General features: G+C 38.9%; 1 protein-coding gene across 3 annotated transcripts in view; it reads right to left on the reverse strand.

Moving 5' to 3' along the window:
* Positions 1-25,432, reverse strand: part of LOC139000635 (ubiquitin carboxyl-terminal hydrolase 9X) — a 272,439-nt gene that overhangs the window by 144,352 nt on the left and 102,655 nt on the right. For all 3 annotated transcript variants that reach the window (XM_070402776.1, XM_070402777.1, XM_070402775.1), the window contains exons 10-13: positions 22,155-22,307; positions 20,951-21,055; positions 7,899-8,105; positions 4,183-4,319 (exon numbers count right to left, since the gene is read on the reverse strand). In XM_070402776.1, the coding sequence (XP_070258877.1) occupies positions 4,183-4,319; positions 7,899-8,105; positions 20,951-21,055; positions 22,155-22,307 (602 nt within the window). The remainder of the gene's footprint in view (positions 1-4,182; positions 4,320-7,898; positions 8,106-20,950; positions 21,056-22,154; positions 22,308-25,432) is intronic.

A 25,432-nucleotide genomic window follows, 5' to 3' on the forward strand; every position in this document is an offset into this window, starting at 1 on the left:
CTCCTTCTGATTCTGAAAGCATCTGTAACTGGATTTCAGGTGCTCTCCAGGCTTTCTGTCTGCAAGAAATCTCCCTATGCACCTGTTATCTTTCCAGGCCAACTCTGTGAGGGAAAGCAACGGGCCTGGGCTGAGAGAAGGGGGGCAGGAGTGTTGGCAGTTATGTTAATGGCTGCAGACCTAAAAGGTCTTATCAATGAACTTCAAGGTCACAACAAGTTTTCTATAAGCACAAATAGTCTTTCTCTGCCCTGGTTTATTATTTTAACCCTTCCAATGCTAAATTAAACCGACACCTGTTCTTAGTTTTGTCTAAAAATAAAAAAAAATTCTAATACGTTAAAAACAACTAAACTCCCAGGAGAAAAGCGGAGGAGGTACAAAGCTGAAATCCGCAGCCGCCCTGGTGATTTAGAACTGTTTTGCTAGGCAGACTCAGCCCCTGAGAGCCAGGTCAAAGAAGAGGGGGCTGAATGCCTGAACTGCCCACTGCGGCCCTGAAAGAAGAAGCAGCAGCCAGAGAGTGGGGAGAAAACGGGCTGCTGCACGGGCGGATGGGGGTCAGGGCATTGCCTGGCCTCACCTCCCTTCCCCACCTGGCACCCCTGCCTGCGCAGGTGCAGGCCAAGCTGGAGAACTCCGAGGTGCTGGAGCTGACAGTGCGGCGTGTGCAGGGGGTGCTTCGGGGCAGGGCTTGGATACAAAATGTGCCAGGATACATTTTAAGGAAATTGGACAGACTGTGTTCATTGCTAGAAAGAAGAACTGGCTACAGTGCACAGCCCTGACAGTGACCTGCAGAAAACTGTATAATAAACTTAGATAATGCCTGCATCTTCATGGACATGGCTCCAAAGAGACAAGGACAATTTTGCCTTATATAAGAAGGTCAGGAGTAGACTTTAGTCACCTCCCTAAGATGTTTGTATAGCCCTACCATATCTCATGTTTAGTAGCAGAAGATTTAGCTGCCTGAAGCAGCCATGGTGCCAATATTATGTTTCATTGTATTAATATGTTGTATTAACCTTCAATTCTCTTACAGGTTTAAATGTAGCCAGCAGTTGCTGTAGACCGGTGATGGTCTACAGTCCTTGGCAGTCTTTGGGAGTAACTGGCAAGTGTCCAGTCTCCCACAATGAGGGACATTGTTATAGCTATGAGTTAGCTGTCCTGGAAAGAGGCTATGTGGGGTGAATCCCCAAAAGTAAAGGGTGTCTAGCTGCCAAGAGGGCAGGTGCCCAACTGGGCAAAGAAGAATACCCATCAGGTTTTGGTTTCTATTGAGAAACAGCTGACAGTTGGCAGCCTGTATACTGTCTTGCAAGCCTGCGTGACCATGCCCATGTCAGAGGTGGTACAAACCTCAACTGTAGAAAACTGGTAAAAGCCTATAAGAAATTACTGAGTAGAAGGTCTAAGGCATAGTTATGCATTTTTAAAGGATATAGAAGGAAGGTTTAAAGGCTAATTTGAAAGTATAAAATTTAGAAAGATTAGGTATGTGATAAGGAGGAGAAGAGAAATGTTAAAAGGAAATCAATCAAATAGTACAGGCCAGTAACCCAAAAAGAGTAAATAATTTACATTATGCCTCCCTAAACAGAGGGTAAATAGTTATGCCAAAGTACTTAGGGGGGACTGATAAAAGAAATCCAACAGTTACTATTTTGTTATAACTCTCAAGAGTCCATGAAAAGGGACTGGCAAGGGAAATCAGAAAATCTTGGAGCAGGTCAGGTCAGTATGTCTCCTTATATAATTCCTCCAAAATTTGACAATGCTAAATAAATCATGACAATACATTTCTTTGCATAAATTCAGTAAGACCAGTTTCCAATAGTGATTTTATTAATGGAAAACTTTAACTGGAGTATCGTGTTTTAAAGAGATCTGTCTGAACTCTGAAAACTTGAAGCCAATAAAAGTGCCACAGGAAAAGCCTGGTATCCTGCTTGGGAGCCCTGAAGATGGCTGGCGCTGGAGCATCAGGCCCATGCCCTAACATCACTGGAGGTTGGTCAGAGTAGAAGGGGAGCAATAAGGACACCTCTGCGTCCCTGCGGAATCCCCATACACTCTGGGCCGAAACGAGTAGGAGGGCTACTGAGATGGGCCTTAAAGCCTAGAGCGTGGGCTCAGGTGGAGTGGCTACAGGTGAGGGATTCACCTAACTCAGCAGATACTGCAGGCAGGCCTGATGGCAGCTGGATGGCTTGGCTTCCTGGCCCTACGGGGCACATTAAGATTCAATCATGAAATTCCAGCAAAGATAGTCAGTTACCATTCTTGTTGTGTTTATGCAAACATCAGGCCAAATTGAATACAGTCGATAAATTAGTCTTGATTTGGCTTTTTGATAACCATAGAGGAATTTTTAAGAAGAAAAATCTTATTTCAATAGAAGTTGTTAAAGTTAAAATGGTTTCTTTCCCTTCCACCGGACCATTTGTTATAGTTTGTCTCTGCCAGGTAACAAGCCCAGCTCCTTCTGTGCCCAGGACAGCAGGGAGCCTGAGTGGAAGGTGACCTCTAACGAGACACACCCGCTGCAGATCACCCTCAAGAAGACAGCAGACCTCGCCGGACCCCTTGTAATCCTCCTAATGCTGTTGACTTTCGGTCCTTGCATTATTAACGGACTACTCCAATTTGTCAAAGAGTGCATAGGGGTAGTCCAGTTGATGGTTTTGCAAGCCCAGTACAGGCCTCTAGCGACGGAAGGTGAAATAGAAATGCAGTCCATCTCATGATTGAGCCGGAAGTTCCAAGACAAGGGGGGAATGAAAGGACAGAACAGGACTGATAGCTGTATCTTTAACCCCTCTTCTAAGAAAAAGCCATAGAATGTATCAGTTACTCAGCCTGCCCTTATCTCAGCCAATGGGAATGCAAGAGTATGCTAGTCACCCCGTCTTTGTGTAACCAGATCCTAACTGCACCCTGCCCTTGCGTCATTAGCCCTGGGCCCTCACTCAACCAACCGGAATCGGCCAAATCAGTGGTCCGAGTGAGCCCTCACCCCCTGACCCCAAGCCCTATAAAATCTTTGTTCTTTCGAAACTCCGGGCTCTCTCGCATCCAGTAACGGAGGCAGAGAGGGACCAAGCCAGCTTGAATAAAGGCTCTATGCTTTTGCATCGGACTCGGCGCTCCCTGGTGGTGTCATTTGGGGGATCTTGAAATCTGGGCATAACAATCTTTGAAAATTAATTTCTAAATTCAAGAAAAGGAAACCTTCTCTCCCCCTCTGGAACTTACTATGTCCTAGCATGAAATTTAGGTTAATAAAATTTTTTGAGAAATGTTAAGAGTAGGACACTTAAGGAACTAATTAATAAGTACTGTATAAATATAACAACATGGAATTAAGAATGAATATAGGACCCTAGCCAGTATGGCTCAGTGAACAGAGTCGGCCTGCAGATTTGAAGGGTACTGGGTCCAATTCTGGTCAAGAGTCCATGCCCAGGATGCGGCTAGATCCTCAGGAGGGGGCATGCAGGAGGCAGCTAATCAATGATTCTCATCATTGATGTTTCTATCTCCCTTCCCCTCTCCCCTCCTCTCTGAAATCAATAAATATGTTTTTTTTTAAAATTCTTTCAACTTAAAAAAAAAAAGAATACTGAGCCAAATAAAGCAGCAGAGAAGGTTTAAAAAGGAGGGAAAGATAAATACAATCCATACTACAATGTCTGTATATATGTTAGAAAATCAAGACAATTCTGAAATAAGAGCCATAGATAACCTTTTTTTAAAAAAATGTATTTTTTTTTTTTTTTAAATTTCAGAGAGGAAGGGAGAGGAAGAGAGAGGTAGAAACATCAATGATGAGAGGAAATCGCTGATTGGCTGCCTCCTGCATGTTGGATCGAGCCTGCAACCCTGGCATGTGCCCTTGACCGGACCTGGGACCCTTCCGTCTGCTCTATCCACTGAGCAAAACCAGCAAGGGCTTTTGTTTAGAGTCCAAAATAATCTTGATTCTAATACTTAACTTCTGTATAATAAATATAAAAATAGAGGAACACAATTAAGGAATTGTGTTTGTTCAAAGAACTAAGCATTAAGCTTCTGGTTTTCACACTTTTTTTTTTTTAAATTTACTTTTTCTGATACACTATTCTCCACATAACATATAAATTAAAATTAGAAATTTTTCTATATTAAAGGACTTACCTTAAGTTTTGAGGCGCTTCACCAAATAAACTACAAATTTCTCTTATTTGTTTCAGGGCAGGAATTACCCACTTATTATCTGTGCGAACTTCTTCTATAAAGCGATCTATCCACTGGATCTTTTGTGTGTCTCGATCCTTGCAAACAAAGATAAACATGGATATAACTATTCCTCAAATTATTTGAGAATTTGAGCACAAAAGCTTAAGCTGATGTCACAAAATTATGATATAATTATAATAGTTGAATTTAAAAAATGCTTTAAATAGATTCTTAGTTTGAAATCACCAAACTACAAAGTGTGAAGCACCACTACAAAAATCTAGTGTTTCATGGAGTCAGGTATATCTACACCAAGATTTTAAATCTCAACCTTAGGTGGGGAGGATGGGGGGTAATGTGGGGATAAGGACACATATGTAATAACTTAATAAAAAAAATTTTTTAAATATAGTTTATTGGTTTTTTACATAGAGGAAGGGATAGGGATAGAGAGTCAGAAACATGGATGAGAGAGAAACATCTATCAGCTGCCTCCTGCACACTTCCCATTGGGAAAGTGCCTGCAACCAAGGTACATGCCCCTGACCAGAATCGAACCTGGGACCCTTGAGTCCGCAGGCTGATGCTCTATCCACGGAGCCAAACCGGTCAGGGCTAAAATAATTTTTTTAATAAATGAATAAATATGTTGAATTACAAAGTTAAAAAAAAATCTCAACCTTAGGTACAATCACAGAAAATTTTTAAAAATATGATTAAACATGGGTATTGTATTTTATTCATTGTTCTTAAAGTTTCTACTTATTATGACACTTAGATAAACATAGAATCCCAAATATTAACATATACGGGGTATGATAGTGCATATTTTTCTAAAAAGAGCAAGAAACACCGACAATTATATCTCATCAAAAAACAATATATCCCTGGCTGCTGTGCTCAATGGTTAGAGCTTCAGCCAGCACACTGAAGGGTCGTGGGTTTGATCCCGATCTAGAGTTGTGGGAGGCAACCATTAATGTGTCTCTCTCACCTCCATGTTTTTCTCTCTCTCACATCCATGTTTCCCTCACCTGCCCTCTCAATTTCATGTTTTTTTCATAACACTCTTTCTCTTTCTCTCCCAGTCTCAGTGAAAAAATATCCTATGATGACATTAGCAACAAAACCAAGTTGATGTAACTTGAAAAAAAAAGTCCCTAAAGCCCTAGCCGGTCTGGCTCAGTGGATACAGCTTTGGCCTGCAGACTGAAGCGTTCTGGGTTCAATTCCGGTCAAGGGCACATGCGCAGGTGTGGGCTCAATCCCCAGTATGGGGTGTGCAGGTAGTAGCTGATCCATGTTTCTCTCTCATCATTGATGTTTCTATCTCTCTCTCCCTCTCCCTTCCTCTCTGAAATCAATAAAAATATTTTTAAAAAATCACTAAAAAAAAAAATCACTAAAAAAAAATATATCAATATACAGTGAATGTTAAATAAAATAGTGCAATTATTCACCTAAAGAAAAGTTAAGAATGTTGAAGTATGTTATAAGTTTATTTCTAATATTCTGCCATGGGTTACTTGCCTAATCTAAGATCACTAGTCATGAGAAGTTCAGGTTTGAGTACCTAAAAAGTTTTTAATTGAAGTAACTATTTCTTTGCATGCATAGTAAAGAAAAGGCAATTCTGCATATATGTTTAAGGTCTCACTTGGGGGAATATATCCTAGTGTGTACATATTATGCTGTTTTCGTATCACTTTCTAGGAAAAATTTATGAATGTGAAATTACTAGTCTGAATTCCTACATATTAAAAATATTTCATGAATACTTAATATGTCAATAACTCTTAAAAGCACCTTGTGTAGGTCAAAAAAAGTGATATATTTACAAGTTTTCCATAATGATAACAAATGAAGGCTGAAGTTACAAAAGGAAAACTCTTACTAAATTTAATGTGGCAACATATAAGACACTGAGCCATACAATTATATGAAAAACTAATAAAGAAAGTAAGAGTTGAGCATCTACAGAAAATATACTGCTAATTCTCTACAATTCTATACTTAATAAAACAGAATCTAAAATCAAGGTTTATATAAGCATTTGAGATGCTGAATGAATATTTAATGAATAGTCAAAACCAAGTATAGTAGTACAACACTGGCAACTAAACTAGGTGTTTTTTTTTTCTTTTTCAAAAATTTTTAAATTGATTTGAGAGAGGAAGGAAGAGGGAGAGATAGAAACATCAATGATAAAAGAGAATATTTGATTGGCTACCTCCTGCATACCCCTTACTGGGATCATGCCTGCAATTGGTAATGTGCCCTTGATAGGAATCAAACCTGGGACCTCTCAGTCTGCAGGCTGATGCTCATCCACTACGCCAAACTGGCTAGGGCAGTTGTTGTTTTTTTGTTTGAAAAATCTGAAGCTCCAAATACATAACTGCAGTCTGCAATTTTTTTTAAAAAAAGCTCTCTATTTTTGAACTACTTATTAAGAAAAGTGGCTAGAACAAATTTTAATTTATATCTTCTTTAGAACTGGAAAAATTAGTTTTATTTGGACAGGTGGGATTAAATTAATTCACAGACTATGAAGAATGATATCTTAATTTTTCAAGTATCTCAGGTAAAAATGTTTTTCTCTAGATTGTTATTTCTAGATATATGTGTGTGTATATATGATGGTACTTTTTTGATTAAGGCAGTGAGTTCAACAAATACTTCTGAACCTTTAAAATTAGTTTTCAAATCTGAAAGCACCTTTCACCTTGATTGACATAATTAAAAGTCAAACAGAATGCCTGTCCTTAAGTTAGACCCTATCAAGTATATATATTTTTTTAAATTAAAATACATCATTGTGCCTGACTGGTGTGGCTCAATGGTTGAGTGTCGAACTATGAACCAGGAGGTCATGGTTCAAATCCCATCAGGGCACATGGATGCCTTTCAGACTTCATTCCCAGAAGGGAATATGAAGGAGGCAGCCAATCAAGGATTATCATCACAGGTATTTCTATTTCTCTCTGCCTCTCCCTTCCTCCCTGAAATCAATAAACATATATTTAACAAAAAAGAATGTAAGTAAAATTTAGTATGAAATTTATACTTAAAATCAGTCAACATAAGTGACTTAAATTACCTGTAAGGAAGCTGCTGTGATTTGTTCATAAAGACATTATTTAGATGCCCTGACCGGTTTGGCTCAGTGGATAGAGCGTCAGCCTGCGGACTCAAGCGTCTCAAGTTCAATTCCGGTCAAGGGCATGTACCTTGGTTGCAGGCACATCCCCAGTGGGGAGTGTGCAGGAGGCAGCTGATTGATGTTTCTCTCTCATCGATGTTTCTCACTCTCTATCCCTCCCCCTTCCTCTCTGTAAGAAATCAATAAAAAATAAAAAAAGACACTATTTAGAAAATTCTGTTAATTTCATTAACCTCTTGAGCAAAATATCTTCCTAACCTATTTTTTCACAGATCATAATACCACTATACCAAATTGTTTAATTTATACAAACTCTTTTAGCAAGTAGGTAAAAAGCCTAAATGATACAAAAACTTGCTGACAAAAGAGGAGGAAACTAAGTTTATATAACAAAAATAAGTGAATTATTCAAAACTACTTAAAAAAAAAAAGAAATTATTCTATAAATAGACCACCTTAATTGTGAAGGAAAAAGTCATAAAAAATAGGCAGTAAGTAAGTTCTCCCATACCTGGGAACAACTATAATCTAGTATTTTTATGTGGGCACTGAGAGCTAGGTCCATAATGTCTACAGGCACATCATCACTACGGGTGAGATTCCAGAGAAGATTCAACACTTTGTGTGCCATCACACCATCTTTATCATCTTCTGCAAGACGACGTATCAGCTCAAGTAGCTTTTCACGTTGTTTCTTACTTGCATTTGTCCAACTTGCCTAGAAAATATATTTAGATTATGTAAATATCACAACCCATGCATGTATTTATATTTGATTCTTCCCAATGACACACATAACTGAGCAGTCAAGTCATACAAACAAAAATAAGAAGGGTGGAAGAGTGGAAAGAGGTGTTATTGTTGAATGGGTATAGAATATCTGTGTTTTTTTTTAAAATATATTTTAGTGCCCTAATCGGTTTGGCTCAGTGGATGGAGCGTTGGCTTGCGGACTGAAGGGTCCCGGGTTTGATTCCGGTCAGGGGCATGTACCTTGGTTGCAGGCACATCCTCAGTGGGGGGTGTGTAGGAGGCAGCTGATCGATGTTTCTCTCTCATCGATGTTTCTAACTCTCTATCCCTCTCCCTTCCTCTCTGTAAAAAATCAATAAAATATATTTAAAAAATATATATGTATTTTATATATATATTAAATTTGTTTATATATAAGAAAAAACACCCTTAATTTCTACATACAAATTCCACCCCTCTTAGCCTTCTCTTATGTTACCCCAGAAGGGGTTGATAAACTTTGTTATAGCCTTATGAAATCCAGGCTTCCCACTCATGGACCACATTTTTTTCTGAACTGTTGGCTTGAAATAGAACAGTCATTTTCTAAATGATTTCTGTCATGCTAGGTTATCCTTTTCCTGGTCCAAAATTTGTATGTAGGTTTTTAAAAAAATACCTCTCCACCCCTGCCATTTGTCTCTAGATCTATTCTTGTTCATCTGTATGATTTCTTGTTGAGGTTGTATGTATGATTTCTTGTTGAGGTTGTATGTATGATTTTTTGATAGATCTTAAAATTTACTTCTGAAAAACAAAACTTGGGCTTGATTAACCATTAGGGCAGCTTGTATAAGTATGCACAATATTTTTCCAACAAAGAATTGTTATGAGGTGCCTGCTTTTCTCTAATGCACCTACTGGTTTTAGCCAATACATGTTTGAGAGTTTGAATTAACACTGAATTTAATCAGAATTTCTGTTTAAAGATTAAAAAAACACATACAACACTTCTGGCTGGTAAAAACACAACCCTTAAAAAGTTTAAATAATCTCACAATCTCATAACAGTATCAAACTTCCAGGTTTCAGTTGCAAATTATTCAATAGCAAGAATCATGAAGACATTATATTGAAAAAAAAAGTTCAACACTAAGTAATGACAAATGTTAGAATTATCAAAGATATTAAAGTAGCCATTACAAAGAAAAGCTGTGATAGAAATATAAAAAATGTACACATAACCCTCAGTTGGAAAATAAATTGAAAAACTGAAGAGAACAAAGAACACAAAAAGAAAAATAGCAAACTTAAGCCCTAATATATCAACAATCACATTAAGTAGTGTGTAGAGCAGTGATGGCGAACCTTTTGAGCTCAGTGTGTCAGCATTTTGAAACACCCTAACTTAACTCTGGTGCCGTTCACATACAGAAATTTTTTGATATTTGCAACCATAGTAAAGCAAAGATTTATATTTTTGATATTTATTTTATATATTTAAATGCCATGTAACAAAGAAAAATCAACCAAAAAAATGAGTTCGAGTGTCATAGGATCACCATCACTGGGTAGAGTGCGCCTGGGAAGGCACATGGGCATTTCTTTAATTACTATCAGCTGAATCCAGTGGCGTTGGCAAAGCCACATCCTGGAAACACGCTTTGCCAAAAGGCAGGAGTATTGTCAGCTTGACCTTCAGCCCAGGTGCCATTGGGTGGGTTTTGTTACTTATATCCAGCCAAGCACCAGGAATGAATATGACTCGGGCCCACCCAACAATGCACATAATCTCCTTTGTCTTGACTTTTAGTAAATTTCCTATTTTTTGCTGTATAAAATAAACACGCTGAATTGGCTCTGGGTCCCTGTTCCTGTCTCATCATCAGAGGACAGTGGTCCGACCCGGCCCCAGCTTTTTTCTTCCATCTCTGTGTCTGTCTGTTTCTTTCATTTTTCCAATTCCAGCTGCCCCTACTAAGGAACCGGACCGCTCTCTAGCCATGCTGGACGTGGAGAAGAGAGAAATATTCACAGTAGTATACGTGTTAACTTCTTTATATTATAAAATACAGTCAGGTTGAAAGTAAAAGAGTGCAAAAAGATAAAGAAACATTAAAGGAAAGCATGACTAGCTATGTTAGTCATAGATAAAACAGGTTTCACAGTATCACATTATCAGAGTGAGCACAAGTATCACATTACCAGAGTGAGCACACGACATTATATAATGAAAACAGATTAGAAAATCAGTAAGACATTGCAATCCTAAATATGTATGCATCAAATATGTGTGTGCTGAAAAACATGTAAAACAAAACTGATATAATTCAGAGGAAAAGGCAAATCCATAATTATAAAAACCTAAACAACTGACAGAATAAAACAAAACAAAATGGGCAAAATATAGAACTCAACAAGAACATCAACAGGATTTAATTGACATTTATACAAACACTGCACCCATAAGCAGCAGAATACACCTTCTTTGAAGATAACCACAGAAAATGTAATGAAATGGACAATTTCATTGGCCGGAAAATGAACATCAACAAATTAGAAGAATGAACATCAAAGTGTTTCTGACCATACTGGAATCAAACTATAATTGAAAAACAAAAACAAAATATGTCAGAAAAATATTCTACTACGGGAAAACCAAGTATCTATATATGTTTTAAAAGATACCAACCCTGGCACCAGAGTTGTGGATTCCATTCCTTACCAAGGGCATGTACCTAGTTTGCAGTTATGATCCCCAGAACCGGTTAGGGCATATTGGGAGGCAACCAACAGATGTGTCTCTCTCACATCAATGTTTCTCTCTGTCTCTATCGCTACCTCCTTTCCCGTCCTACTCATCAACTCCCTAAAAAAAAAAAAAAAAAATCCATGGAAAAAATATCCTTAGATGAGGATTAACAAAAAACAACAAAAAAAAAATCAAATACACCAAAATTTACATGCTATGTAGACAATTAAGAAAGCAGTAGTAATAAAGAAATATAGAACACTAGATACTAGTACATATGTTGGGAGATAAAATGCTTAAATGAATAACCCCAGTCATTTGAAGGACCTAAAAAAGAGTGGAAGAGTAAGTAAACGCAATGATGGCCTCACATTAAAATTACAACTAAATTATAGAATAACCACCTTGAGAATCACCTGAACACGAGCTTAAAATTACTCCTATAACTAAGGATGTAAGGAAAACGCTAAGTCTATAGACTGTGGAGACACAAAACATGTTGGGGACACACACACACACACACACACACACACACACACACACACACACACGAGTTTTAAGAATTGGCAGGGCCCTAACTGGTTTGGCTCAGTGGATAGAGTGTTGGCCTGTGGACTGAAAGGTCCCAGTTCGATTCCAGTCGAGGGCATATACCTTGGTTGCTGGCACATACCCAGTAGGAAGTGTGCAGGAGGCAGCTGATCGATGTTTCTCTCTCGTCGATGTGTTCTCTCTATCCCTCTCTCTTCCTCTCTGTAAAAAATCAATAAAATATATTTTAAAAAAAGAATTGGCAGGATATCTCATGTGTATGTCCCCCCTAAAGGTTGAGGGATCCCACCCCACAATGGGTTTCCCAACCTGTGGCACAGTACAAGGAAAAAAAGTCCCCACTAGATCTAGTTGTGAAAATCAGCAGGCATTCCGTCAGGATAAAATGAATGCTACTGTAGATTCAGGTGTCTTCTTAAGAGACCTGAATATAGCCACTTGCTCACACTGGGAATTGAGCCTGCAACCTGGGCATGTGTCCTGACCAGGAATCAAACCCTGAACTCCTCGTTTATAGGTCAATCCTCAACCATTGAGCTATGTCAGCCGGACTGTTTCAACTACCTATAATAATAAAATTGTAATAAGCTAATTAGACCAGATGTCCTTCTGGACGAAGCCAGGGCTGTGAAGGCTGAGGCAAGCAGATGCAGCTGTGAGGGCCGAGCCCTATGCACAAATTTCCTGCACCGGGCCTCTAGTCTATATATATAAAAGCCTAAGGGACCGTTATGACCAGACGGTAGCTACGACGCACACTGACCAGCTGGGAGCTGACGCTCAAGGCAGGAGATGCCCCCTGGTGGTCACTGGGATCCCAGAGCCAATCTCCCGTGGCCAGTCAACCTCCTGTGGCCCCTCCCCCTGGCTGGCCACGTCCTGGCCTGATCAGCCCTGATCGCCAGCCAGGCTGACGAACCCTACCCATGCTTGAATTTGTGCACCAGGCCTCTAGTTGAAAAATAATTTGTAATTCAACACACTGACAGAGTAAAGAAAATGTTATGATACATAAATCAATGTAGACAAAACTGAATATGTATTCATGACAAAAACTATCAGAAAATAGGAATGGAGAACTCTCTCAACCAGGTAAAGGGCATCTGTAGAAAACATACAGCCTGGCCGATATGCCTAGTAGTTAAGCATTGATTCCAGGTCAGGGCACGTGTCTGGGTTGCGGGCTCAATCCCCAGTAGGGGACAGGCATGAGGGAGCCAAACAATGTTTCTCTCTCATTGTTGTTTCTATTTTTCTCTTCTGCTCCCTTCCTCTATGAAATCAATAAAAATATTTTTTTAAAAAGAGAAGAAAACATATAGCTAACATTCCTAATAGTTAAACACTGATGACTTTGTCTTCCTAATATCAAGACAAAATAAACATGTTTGCTCTAACCACTTTTATTCAATTTCAGGTAAAGATGATTCTAGCCAGTATAATTAAATAAGAAAAACAAATAAAAAACACTCTAATTGGGAATGAAGAAGTAAAACTCTTCTTATAAGATTATATGTACCTATGCAAAAACTGTCAAAAACACAGGAAACATAAATTAAATATTTATGTACAGTAGTAATAAAATTATAGAAAATCAGTACTGATAATACAGTAACTATAAAAAATGAAACACTTAAGTATAAAATACAAAACATGCATAAAATTTGTAAGCTAAAACTATACAACAAAAGGAATTCAAAAAGATCTACATTAACAAAGAGTTATACAGTGTTTATGGAATGAAGACTTGTGATAGGAAAAAGGTTAATTCTTCCCAAATTAATATACAAGTTTAAAGCACTCTTATAAAATCCCAACAATATTTTCCAAACACATGGACCAGAATATACTGAAATAAATATGCAAAGGCAAAAGAAGGAGAATAATTACTTTGAAAAAATGAGAGGATTCTGTTAACCTGATTTCAAAACATACATGAAAATAGAAATCAAGAAACAGACAAAAGTAACTACATAAGGAACCTAAAAGTATATCCATAAAGTATTCCTGATATTTTCCCAAGTGCAAAAATATTCTAATGTAGGAAAACAAAAGAGAGTACTTCACCAAATAATGCTAGAACAATGGAAATATACAGGTTACAAAAACAAACAAACAAAAATCCACTGCAATCTTTAGCTTCTCATCTACACTTAAGTATAACATATAAAACCTTCAGAAAAAAACATAGGAGAAATTTTGTGGAATTTACACTTAGGCAACAAATTCTTAGTCCTGACACCAAAACAAGGGTGTGATCTTCAAACAGAAATAAATTAATTAGATTTTTATGAAAATAATTTTGTGTCATGGCTGGTATGGCTCAGTTGATTGTCCCATACCAGAATATAGTATTGGGTTTGATTCTGTCAGGGCACAGGCTTAGGTTTTAAGTTCGATTCCTGGTTGGGGTGTGTATGTGGTAGACAGCCAATCAATGATTCTCTCTCACAAAGATCTCTCTCTATGTCTCTCTCACTCATTGTGTCCTCCCTCCCTAAATTAACACACTGGGAACCAGTAATTTTATTGCTAGCTTTACCTAGTGGCCAAATAAGTTTCTATTCAATGAGTACAAAAAACATCCTATATGATAAAGAGGTAATATGTAAATTGACCCTCATATTCTCACAAGACGGCTGCCTACCACCAGGCCAGCAGGGGAGTTAGTGAGGGACGACCAAACGATTGAACAGCAGGCTGCATGGGGAGACCAGGCCGCAGGGGAAGCCGTGAAGGACGAACACACAACTGAACAAGCAAAGCAAGCTGTGGGGGGTGATCAGGCGAGTGGGGGGGCCATGAGGGGTGACCAGGCTGGCAGGGGGACAGTTCCAGGTGACCAGGCCATCAAGGGAGACAGTTGGGAGCGAGGAGGCCGGCAGGGGGAGCAGTAAGAGGCAACCAGGCTGGCAGGGGGGTGGGGGGTGGGGGCGGGGAGGATGTACAGCTAGGGGTGACCAGGCCAGCAGGGGGAGGGCAGTTGGAGGCGACCTGGCCAGCACGGGGGGCAGTTAGGGTTGAAGAGGTCGGCACGCAGAGGCAGTGAGGGCGATCAGACTGGCAGGAGGGTGGCAGTTAGGGGCAACCAGGCAGGTGAGCAATTAGGAGCCAGTGGTCCAGGATTGTGAGAGGAATGTCTGCCTGCCAGTTTAGTCCTGACAGACACTTTTATTCAATTTCAGGTAAAGATGAAATTTGTATAGTTTTAGCTTACAAATTTTGTGCATGTTTTGTATTTTATACTTAAGTGTTTCATTTTTTATAGAGGGAGGGAGACAGAAAGAAACATCGGTATGAGAGAAACACATCAATTGGTTTTTGTTGCCTAAGAGGGTCCGGATTGGAGAGGGTACCAGTTGGGCTGAGGGGACCTCCCCCTCCCTCTGTGCATGAATTTTGTGTACTGGGCCACTAGTCCTATATAAAAACAGGCTAATATGCAAATTGACCAAACCATTCCTATGTTGCGCACTAACCACAAGGGGGCAGACACTCAAGGTCAGTGTGCTCCCTTAAGGGAAGTGCCACTCAGCCAGAAGCCAGGCTCACAGCTTCTAGAGAGCACAGTGGCAGTGGTGGAAGGAAAGGAGTGATGGGTGCAGGACTGCAAGAGCTCTGGACTGCGAGAAAGATCAGGTTTAAGCCGGCAGACAGACATACCCTGAGGAATCCCGGACTGCAAGAGGGTGCAGGCCAAGCTGAGGGAACCTCCCCATCCCAGTGCACTATTTCAGCCTCTAGTTAAAAATAAAAAGGCATGGGAAAAATGTCCTTAGGTGAGGATTTAAAAAAAAAAAATTACAAGTTACTAATTTTTAACAGGTTGCAGGATGCAAAATGAACTTTAAAAAATCAACTGTATTTCTATATATTAGGTATTTTTTCCATAAGTTAGATAAGAACCAACCAAAAATAAAGAAAATACTTCCATTTACAACAGCATTGGAAACAACAGATTACTGTGGTATAAATTTTACAAAAATACAAAAAATACTAAGAAGAGTGGCTGAAAGAAATTGAAAACCTAAGTAAGAAATTCTCTAAGTAAATGGAAAGCTATTCCATATTCATGGATTAGAGGCCAATGCAATACAAAGTAATCTCAAACTGTCCCACAATCTCTATCAGAATCCCAGCTAATTTCTTTCCAGATACTAACAAGCTAATTTTTAAAGTCACATAAAATTTCAGAAAATTAAAGGTAGCCAAATAATATGAAAAAGGAAAAGTTTAAGAACTCAATAATTTGAAAACTTTCTACAAAAGCATAGTAATCATTTCAATGTGGTACTGACATAACAACAGAGATATAATAAATGGAATAGAACTAAAAAGAATTATGTATGATATGCCTGATTTTAGACCAGAAGGCCAAGGACAGTTGAAAAGAAGAAAGAACAAATGTTCTGGAACAAATAAGATTCACATTTAAAAGAATTAATTTAGAAGTCTTATTCCACCACATGCAAAAAGTTAACTAAAATGGGATGCATACCTAAATAAAAGAGCTGCAACTAATAAGAATTTTTTTCTTAATATCTTAGGCTACAGATTAGCCAATAATTTCTTAAACAAGAAATGAAAAGCATGTGACAAAAAAACCCTCACCAGCAAAATAGAAATTAATCAAAATTAAAAATTATACAGCATGTGAATCTTTAGAGACAGAAATCAGACTGCTATATTTCAGGGTTGGAGAGAAAGGAGGAGAAGAAATGACTGAGATGATGGAAATATTTTGGAACTTGATAAAGATACTGGCTGTACAACCGTTGTACTAAATTCCATTGAGTTGTACATTTGAAAATGGTTAATTTTATGTTATGTGAAATTTACCTGAAAAAAAAATTTAATTATAAAAAGGATACCAACAAGAAAGTGAAAGTGTCTGGGTGGCATGGCTCAGTGACTGAGTGCCAACCTATGAACAAGGAAGTCAGGGTTTGATTCCCAGTCAGTGGACATGCCTAGGTTGTGGGCTCAATCCCTAGTGCGGAGCGTACAAGAGGCAGCCGATCAATGATTCTTTCTCATCACTGATGTTTCTATCTCTGTCTCCCTCTTCCTTCTTCTCTGAAATCAATAAAAATATATATTTAAAAAAAAAGACACTATCTAAAAGGAGAAAATATTTGCAAATTTTAATCTGATAGGGGAATTAATATACAGAAGAATTTTTATACATAAAAAATAAATTTAAAAAAATATATAAAAGACATGAGAAATAACAAAAGAGTTGTTATAAAGCCAAAATAAAAAAATAAGTAATTGCCCTAACCTGTTTGGCTCAGTGGATAGAGCGTTGGCCTGTGGACTGAAGGGTCCCAGGTTCGATTCTGGTCAAGGGCATGTACCTTGGTTGCGGGTACATCACCAGTAAGGAGTGTGTAGGAGGCAGCTCAATCGATGTTTCTCTCTCATCAATGTTTCTAACTCTCTATCCCTCTCATTCTCCTATCCTCTCTGTAAAAAATCAGTAACATATATTTTTTTAAAAAGTTATGATTAAATAACTTGAGTAGAAATTTCTTTAAATTTATACAAATTGCCAATAGACACGTAAGATACTCAACATCATTAGCTACTGAGGAAATATAATTCAAAACCACCACTAGCCCTGACCGGTTTGGCTCAGTGGATGGAGTGTCGGCCTGCAGACTGAATGGTTCCCGGTTTGATTCCAATCAAGGGCATGTACTTTGGTTGCAGGCATATCCCCAGTAGGGGGGTATGCAGGAGGCAGCTGATCGATGTTTTTCTCTCATCGATGTTCCTAACTCTCTACCCCTTTCCCTTCCTCTCTGTAAAAAAATCAATAAAATATATTAAAACAAAACCCACCACTAGATATCACTTTAATTTCAGCCTTCAAAAAGGGTGAAATAAGAGACAATAATAAGAAATGACATTAAGAAGAAACAGGAACCCACATACATTATTGGGAATATAAATTGGTACAGCCACTTGGAAAAGAGTTTGAAAGTTCTTCAAAATGTTATCCTCAGAGGTATCATATGACCTAGCAATTCCAAGAAATACATACCCAAGAAAATTAACAATCTAAGTCCATATAAAACGCTGAACATTAATGTTAACGGTAGCATTATTCATAAGAGCCAAAAAATTGGTAAATGTCCAATGTTCACCTACTGACAATCGGATAAAATAAAATGTGTATATGTATATAAAGATTATTATTTGATAATACAAAAAAACATGTATTCTAAGAAAAATATATACATAAATGTTCAGAGCATCAGAATCATAATAGACAAAAAGTAAAAACCCAAATGTCCATTAACTAATCCATACATAAACAAAGTTGTATATCCACATTCTTAATATAATTCTACACTACCGACCATACTAAGTATAATCTCTCTATATAAATGCCAAGCGACCAGAATGATGGGAATGATGGAAACAACTGTCACTATGACGCACACTGTGGTGGCCAACCAGCCTGATCGGGGCCCTGATTGAACCCCAACCTCCTGGGACACCCCCCCCCCCCCCCCAGCTGGCTGGAACCTGATTGGTCCCCCCAACCCTAATCAGGGCAGGGCCAGCCGGCCAATGGCCCACGGTCCCTACCCCCAGCCGATCTGGCCTCCAACCAGCTCCCGCCACCCTGATCGTGAACGGGGCTGGTTAGTCAACCTCCTGCATCCCCTCCTCCCCACCACCCAGCCCGATGGGTCCCTGTCGGGGCATGCTGGCAGGACCCCTCCTGTGCACAAATTTGTGCACCAGGCCTCTAGTTGGGCAATAAGAAAAGAATGAAGTTTGATACACAGTATAACATTATCCTATGTGCAAGTAGCCAGTCAAAAGAAGCCATATACTTATATGAAATGTGCAAAATAGAAATACAGGCAGTCCTCAGGTTACATTGGACTCAACGTATGTCGTTACGTCACCATCTGCCATTTACAGTATTTATAAAAAAAAATTTCCATCATTTCGATGTTTGTACATATGTTCTTTATGTTTTTTATTATTTATTTACCACAAGTAAAGGTCAGGAATTGTTATCTTTCTTTTAAATTTTTTTTACTGGTTCACTTTCTTACTGCTGTGTGTGTGCTCCATGTGAGTGACGTAGGTGTTTATGTAGGTGGTTTCTGACTTAGGGCGAAAATCGGGTAAGTCGCATCTAGGAACGGATCTCTGACGTGAGGACCTACCGTATCCATAGAAACAGATTAGTGGAGACAAAGGGTGGAAGAGGGACAAAATGAGGATCATGGATATAAAGCTTTGCTTGGGATAATGAAAATATTCTGAAATTAGATAATTTTGACTATTGCATAATTGTGAAAATAGACTAAAATACACTGTACTGTACATTTAAAAGCAAACCTTATAGTTTTTAAATTTTATCTTTATGAGACTGCTTTGAGAAAAACTAAACTAAATCAAACTGTATGCATACTATCATTCAATCCAGCAATATAATCACAGAAAAACAAAGATTATATTTATCAAAAAATAAAATAAAAATCTGCATCTATGTTCAGCCAGCTCTATTTGTAAGCCCCTGAACAGAAACACCTTGTATGTTCATTTATGGGTGAGTGGTTAACTAAATCACAGTAAATTCATATTATGTACTAAATAGTAAGGAAACTATAGACTATACAAGAACTGGGAGCCTGCAGGGAATTATGCTGAGTGGAAAAAACACCCCCAAAGGCTACAGACCGTAAAATTTCATTAATTCAACCATTTAAAAATGACAAAATTATAGAAACAGAGAAGAGACTAGTGATTACCAGAGTGAATGAGAAAACGAGGTAAAAGAAAGCTGAGTGTAGCTACCAAAGGCAAATTAAGGGATGTCTGTGATGATGGAAATGTGTCCAATACCAAAATTGTATGAGTATCAATATTTTGGTTATTACACTGCACTACATTTTGGGCAAGATGTTACCATTTGAAGAAACTATATAAAGAATACATGAGAGGCTGGAACCGGTTTGGCTCAGTGGATAGAGCGTCAGCCTGCGGACCGAAAGGTCCCAGGTTCAATTCCGGTCAAGGGCATGTACCTGGGTTGCGAGCACATCCCCAGTAGGAGATGTGCAGGAGGCAGCTGATCGATGTTTCTCTCTCATCGATGTTTCTAACTCTCTATCTCTCTCCCTTCCTCTCTGTAAAAAATCAATAAAATATATTAAAAAAATAATAATAAAAAAAATAAAGAATACATGAGAGGTAGTAGGTGGGTACTACACAGACACACTTGTTCCCAGGACCAAAATGGAATTACAACTCAATTACAAAAAAGACATCCTTAATTATCAACTGAAGACTAGCTGGAGAGAACTCTGATAATCAATATGGAGAGTGGAGACAGCCTAAGACACTGGTTGGAAGGGCAGAGGTGTGAAAGGGCTGACCAGCTGCCCACAGACAGCAACTGAAGTTCTGAAGAGATCTCAGCTATGAGGGGTTGCCACTCAGAACTCTGATATTAAAGATGTGACTTTTCTTTTGAATGGAATTTCTTTTTTTTTTTTTTTTTTTTTTTTTAATAATTTTTATTTCTTAAAGTATTACAAAGAGTATTACATATGTCTCCTTTTTCCCCCCCATGATATTCCCCCGGCCCCTACCCCCCGCCCCCCCCGCCCCGTGTCTTGTGTCCATTGGTTAATCTTATATGCATGCATATAAGTCCTTCAGTTGGTCTCTTAATCCCCCCCCAACCCTCCCCAGGCTCCCCATTGTAGTTTAACATTCTGTTCAATGTTGCTCTGCTTCTGTATCTACACCTGTTCATCAGTCCATACTGGTCCCCTTTATTTGTCCCAACCTCACTGGAGTAGTCTCAACCTCACCAGGGCCGTCTGAGCCTCACCAGGGCCGTTTGAATGGAATTTCTATACACCTGTGTACATTACCTGAGGGAACCACTTTGTTTTTATTTTATTTTCAGGTCAACATTTGTTACCAGGTCAAACTTTCCATTACAACAAATAACATTTCCCTGTATCGAACTGTTTATTTTAACCTATAGAAAAACAAAATGCCAGAGAAAATGAGGGAATCCTATATAATGAAAGGTTAATATTCAAATCGACCAAATGGCAGAACGACCAGTTACTAAGATGCACACCCATCACCAGGGGGCAGATGCTCAATGCAGTATGCTCCCACAGGGGGAGCCCCGGTCAGCCAGAAGCTGGGCTCACAGGCTGGCAAGTGCAGTAGCGGTGGAAGAAACCTCTCCCACCTCCATGGCAGTGCTAAGCTGTCAGCCTGACATCCCCCAAGTGCTCCCTGAAGAACCCCTCCCCCCAATTGCATAAATTTCATGCACTGGGCCTCTAGTAAAGTATAATTCTGTATTTGTGATGGAAATTATTATTGTAATAAAAATACTAAATTTGAATTGGAATAAATTACAGAATTTATTCTTTGGTGAAATTTGTTAGTAAGTATATTGCTAATTTACTAAAAAGTATATATAATTAATTCTATTTGAAATGGTACTACTTTACTGTTTGAACTACTACTACCTTAAAGCAATCAAAAAGATGATCAAGTTGTTCAGGAGAAAAATCCCAAGCCAATTTTGCTAGCAGATCATGTACATTCTTCACAATAGCTTCATGTTTCCCCGCCTGTTGAAAAATAAATATTACATAAACTTAAGCAAACAACAAAAAATTATAGTGTATATGTCAACCTCCATTATTAACAAAACATTCCCAATTGCTTCATCTGAGGTTATTTATTAAGAACTCCTTGTGTTTTAAATGCTTAAAGCTTTTGCCATTTACATTAATTTTATACTCAATTTCTTGGTATGAATGGTAACACACTTTAGGAATTTATATGAAAGTTTATTACAGAATACATATCTATACTAACAAAAGGGTAATATGCTAATCAGACTGGACGTCTTCCAAACGTCCTCCAGACAAAGCCACGGTGGTGGGGCCAAGGCAGAGGCAGTTAGGGCGATCAGGCAGACAGGTACAGCAGTTAGGGGAGATCAGGCCAACAGAGGAGAGAGAGTAGGGGTGATCAGGCTGGCAGGGTAGAGCAGTTGGTGGCGATCAGGCTGGCAGGGGAGAGCAGTTAGGGATAATCAAGCAGACAGGCAGATGGATTAGGGGCGATCAGGCAGGCAGGCAGAGTGGTTAGGAGTGATCCGGCAGATGAGCAGATAGGAGCCAAGGGTTCTGGATTGGAGAGGGTGCAGGCTGGGCTGAGGGTCCTCCCAACCCTTCCCCGTGCACAAATTTCTGCACCGGGACTCTAGTTTTCTAATAAAATTAAGAAAAATATGGCCAAATAGTAAACATTTCAAACCTGCAAACTAAGTGCTCAATGACAACAATAATGAATATTTTGGAGGTTTCTCATAAAAATAAAAAGCTTTGTTATTTGAATCTTAATACTTCCCAACTAATCATTGAAAATAAAACATGTCATAAAGCTAATTAAACAAATTACACATTAATCCTTCTGAGACCAGGAAAGTCACATAAATTTATGAAAACTTATCAACTTCTATAACAATCATAAGTCTTTATAAGTGATGTAATAATGCTATTCTAATGTTTGTTTCCTTTTATTAATACACAGGAAAAACATATACATTTAACATATAGAATTGTTATAATTTATAACTCATACCTTTAGCAAATAGTGTCAAGATGGGCAAAACTGTTCTTTCTTATAAAAATGAAATAACTATCATCTTAAATTCCTTACCTGTGCTGCCCAGATATTATCAAGATCCTGTAATGTCAGAGCTTTTTCTTTAATCACAAAACGAAGAATCTTCTCTAGCTTTTCTACATACTGAGGTTGATGAAGATTATCTTGCAAGACTATGGATAAGATATTGTTCTGTTGTATCCATTCCTAAATGTAATACAATAGTTTGTTTCAAAGCAGAAACTAAAAATGAGCTTATCAAGAAAAAAAAGGGCAAAATAGGGAGACAATTTAATAAAAAGTGGTAAAAAATTAAAAACTTCCAGTTCTGAGAAAAATAAGTACTGGGGATATAATGTATAACATAATGGTTAAAGTTAACCAGCTATTTTTATACAATTGAAAGTATTGACAACAATCCTAAAAGTTTTCATCACAAGAAAAAGCCCTTTGGTCTCTTTTTTTGTATCTGCAGAAGATGATGAAGTTAACTAAATTTGTGATTATTTCACAATAAACCTAAGTCATTATGCTGTGCAATTTAAACTTATACAAACATGTATCTCAATTACACCTAAATAAAACTAAAAAGAAATGAAAATAACAACATGGTTCCGATTTCTAACTAACATTAAACAAATAAAAACCCATCCTGACCAGTGTCACTCAGTAGTTAGAGCGCTGGTCTGTGCACCAAAGGGTCTCAATTCCTGGCCAATGGCATGTACGATACCTTGAGCTGCAGGTTTGCTACCCAGCCCTGGTCCAGGCTTGTGGAGGAAGCTATCATTCTATGTGTCTAACAATGAAGTTCCTTTCTCTTTCTCTTTCTCCAACCCTTCCTCCCACCCTTCCTAAAAAGCAATGAAAAAAATATCCTTGGGTGTTGATTAACAAACAAAAAGTTAAAAAAATTTATTTGTGCTCATAAATTATACTAAAAAATGTAGTTTCGTTTACAAATTATAACCCAATTAATGTAATTAACTTATTTGTTTTAATACAAAATCAATAAATAATTGCATGGAATTTAAATCTTCAGGAGAAATGTTCCTATAAATATATCTAAGTACAATTATAGAGATAAAGACTAGATTAGTGGATGTACGAGTGAGAAAGTGATTGGCAGAAAAGAAGTGGATATGGTTATAAAGTTCAACACAAGGGATCTCTGTGGTCATGTAAATATTTTGTATCTTGATTGTGTTAATGTCAATATCATAGTTGTAATATTGTCCTACCATTTTTTTTCCCATGAAGTTGCCACTGGAAAAACTGAGTAAAGAATACAGAAACTAAAAATAAGCTTATTAAGAAAAAAAAGGGCAAAACAGGGAGATCAAACCTCAATATATTTTTTCTTATACTAGTAACTGCATGTGTTGTACTGGGCTGCATATCTGGCACTTCGGCCAGACGGGGCACGCTGTGCTGTCTGTTCCTGAAACACATAGATAGGAAGGTACTGACATCAGGTCAGGCCTTGAGATATGGTCTCATGGTCCCTCCTCAATATGCTGTGCTCTCTGTTCCAGGAAAACATAGATAGGAAGGTGATAATGCTATACTGTGTCGGGAAAAGTGTAAACAAGGCTTTGTAACTTTGTGGTTTTTGCAGATAAAAACGCGGTAACTTTTTCAGTCTGGGCTGCAGTTCAGCCTTTGCTTCAGCAGGGTGCTGTGACGGTGGTCAGCTGGCCAGCTTAATAAAGGCTCTTAAATTTAAATTCTGAGTTGGTGGTCTATCATGCTGAGTGAACCCATAACAGTGTCTCTACAATTACCACAATCAAAATATTTAAAAAATATTTTTCAATTCCATTCTGTTTATTTCTGAAAACATTCAGACTTTTTGGATTAGTATTTTATTTTACTAAGCCTATAGATTAATTTGGGGGAGGTTTTCTTCCTCCATTCACAGGTTTGACATATTCTTAAAATTATTATTAGTGTGAAAAAATATTATTAGTGTTGATTATTAAATGAGATTTTATTTGTGATATGCTTAAAATGGTGCCTAGACCATAGTTAACCTTTAATAAATTATCAGTTATTATATGACATGAATATATACATATGTAAGTATACATATATTTACATATCTTAGTACACTTCTTAAGATAACTGGACAATTTATGTATTATTTCTAATTTTAGAAACAATGTTGTGTAAAAAAAAAAACAAAAAAAAAGTAACAGGAATAACAAAGTGCTTCAAAGTTTCTGAATACTCTCATTTTCTGAAACTATCAAAATTCAAGGGCATTTTGAGTAGTTTTAGTATGGACACTCCATAAAGGAACATTGCATACATAAAACTTGACCCCATCACTGAGTCAGGACATGGGTCTACATCAGTGATGGCGTGTGTGTCAGCATTTTGAAAAACCCTAACTTAACTCTGGTGCCGTGTCACATATAGAAATTTTTTGATATTTGCAACCATAGTAAAACAAAGACTTATATTTTTGATATTTATTTTATACTAGAGGCCCGGTGCACAAAAATTTGTGCACTCGGGGGGGAGGGGGGGTCCCCCAGCCCGGACTGTGCCCTCTCGCAGTCTAGGACCCCTCGGGAGATAACGACCTGCTGGCTTAGGCCTGCTCCAGGGTGGCAGAGGGGACGCCCAATCCCTAGGTGCAGCCCCTGGTCAGGGTAAGAGCAGGGCCGATTAGGGAGTTGGGGCGCCGCCCCCTGTCATGCACAGAGCAGGGCAGATCAAGAGATTGCGATCCAACCTCAGTCACACTCAGGGTAGGGCCGATTGGGGGGTTGGGGCACCGCCCCCAGTCACACTCAAGGCAGGGTCGATGGGGAGGTTGCAGCGCCAGCCCCTGTCACGCAAAGAGCAGGGCCGATCAGGGGGTTGGGGGACCGCCCCCGTCACACTCAAGGCAGGGTCGATGGGGAGGTTGCAGCACCACCCCGTCACGCACAGAGCAGGGCCCATCAGGGGGGTTGGGGCTTTGTACCCTGTCACGCACAGAGCAGGGCGGATCAGGGGGTTGGGGCGCTGCACCCTGTCACACTCAGGGCAGGGCCAATGGGGAGTTTATGGCTCTACCGTGTCACACACAAAGCAAGACCCGTGGAGAGGGGTTGGGGCGCCACCCTCTATCACCCACAGAGCAGGGCCGATCAGGGGGTTGGGGGACCGCCACTGTCACATTCAGGGCAGAGCCGATGGGGAGGTTATGGCTCTACCCTGTCACACACAGAGCAGGGCCCGTGGGGGAGGGGGGTAGGGAGCTGGGGCGCCGCACCCTGTCACACACAGAGCCTCAGGGCGATCAGGGGGTTGGGGAGCTCCCCCCTATCAGGCACAGAGCA

Source organism: Myotis yumanensis, unplaced genomic scaffold (genome assembly GCF_028538775.1).
Source record: "Myotis yumanensis isolate MYYU_CA2020_CCGP unplaced genomic scaffold, mMyoYum1.0.hap1 SCAF_24, whole genome shotgun sequence".
In the NCBI taxonomy this organism is placed as follows: domain Eukaryota; kingdom Metazoa; phylum Chordata; class Mammalia; order Chiroptera; family Vespertilionidae; genus Myotis; species Myotis yumanensis.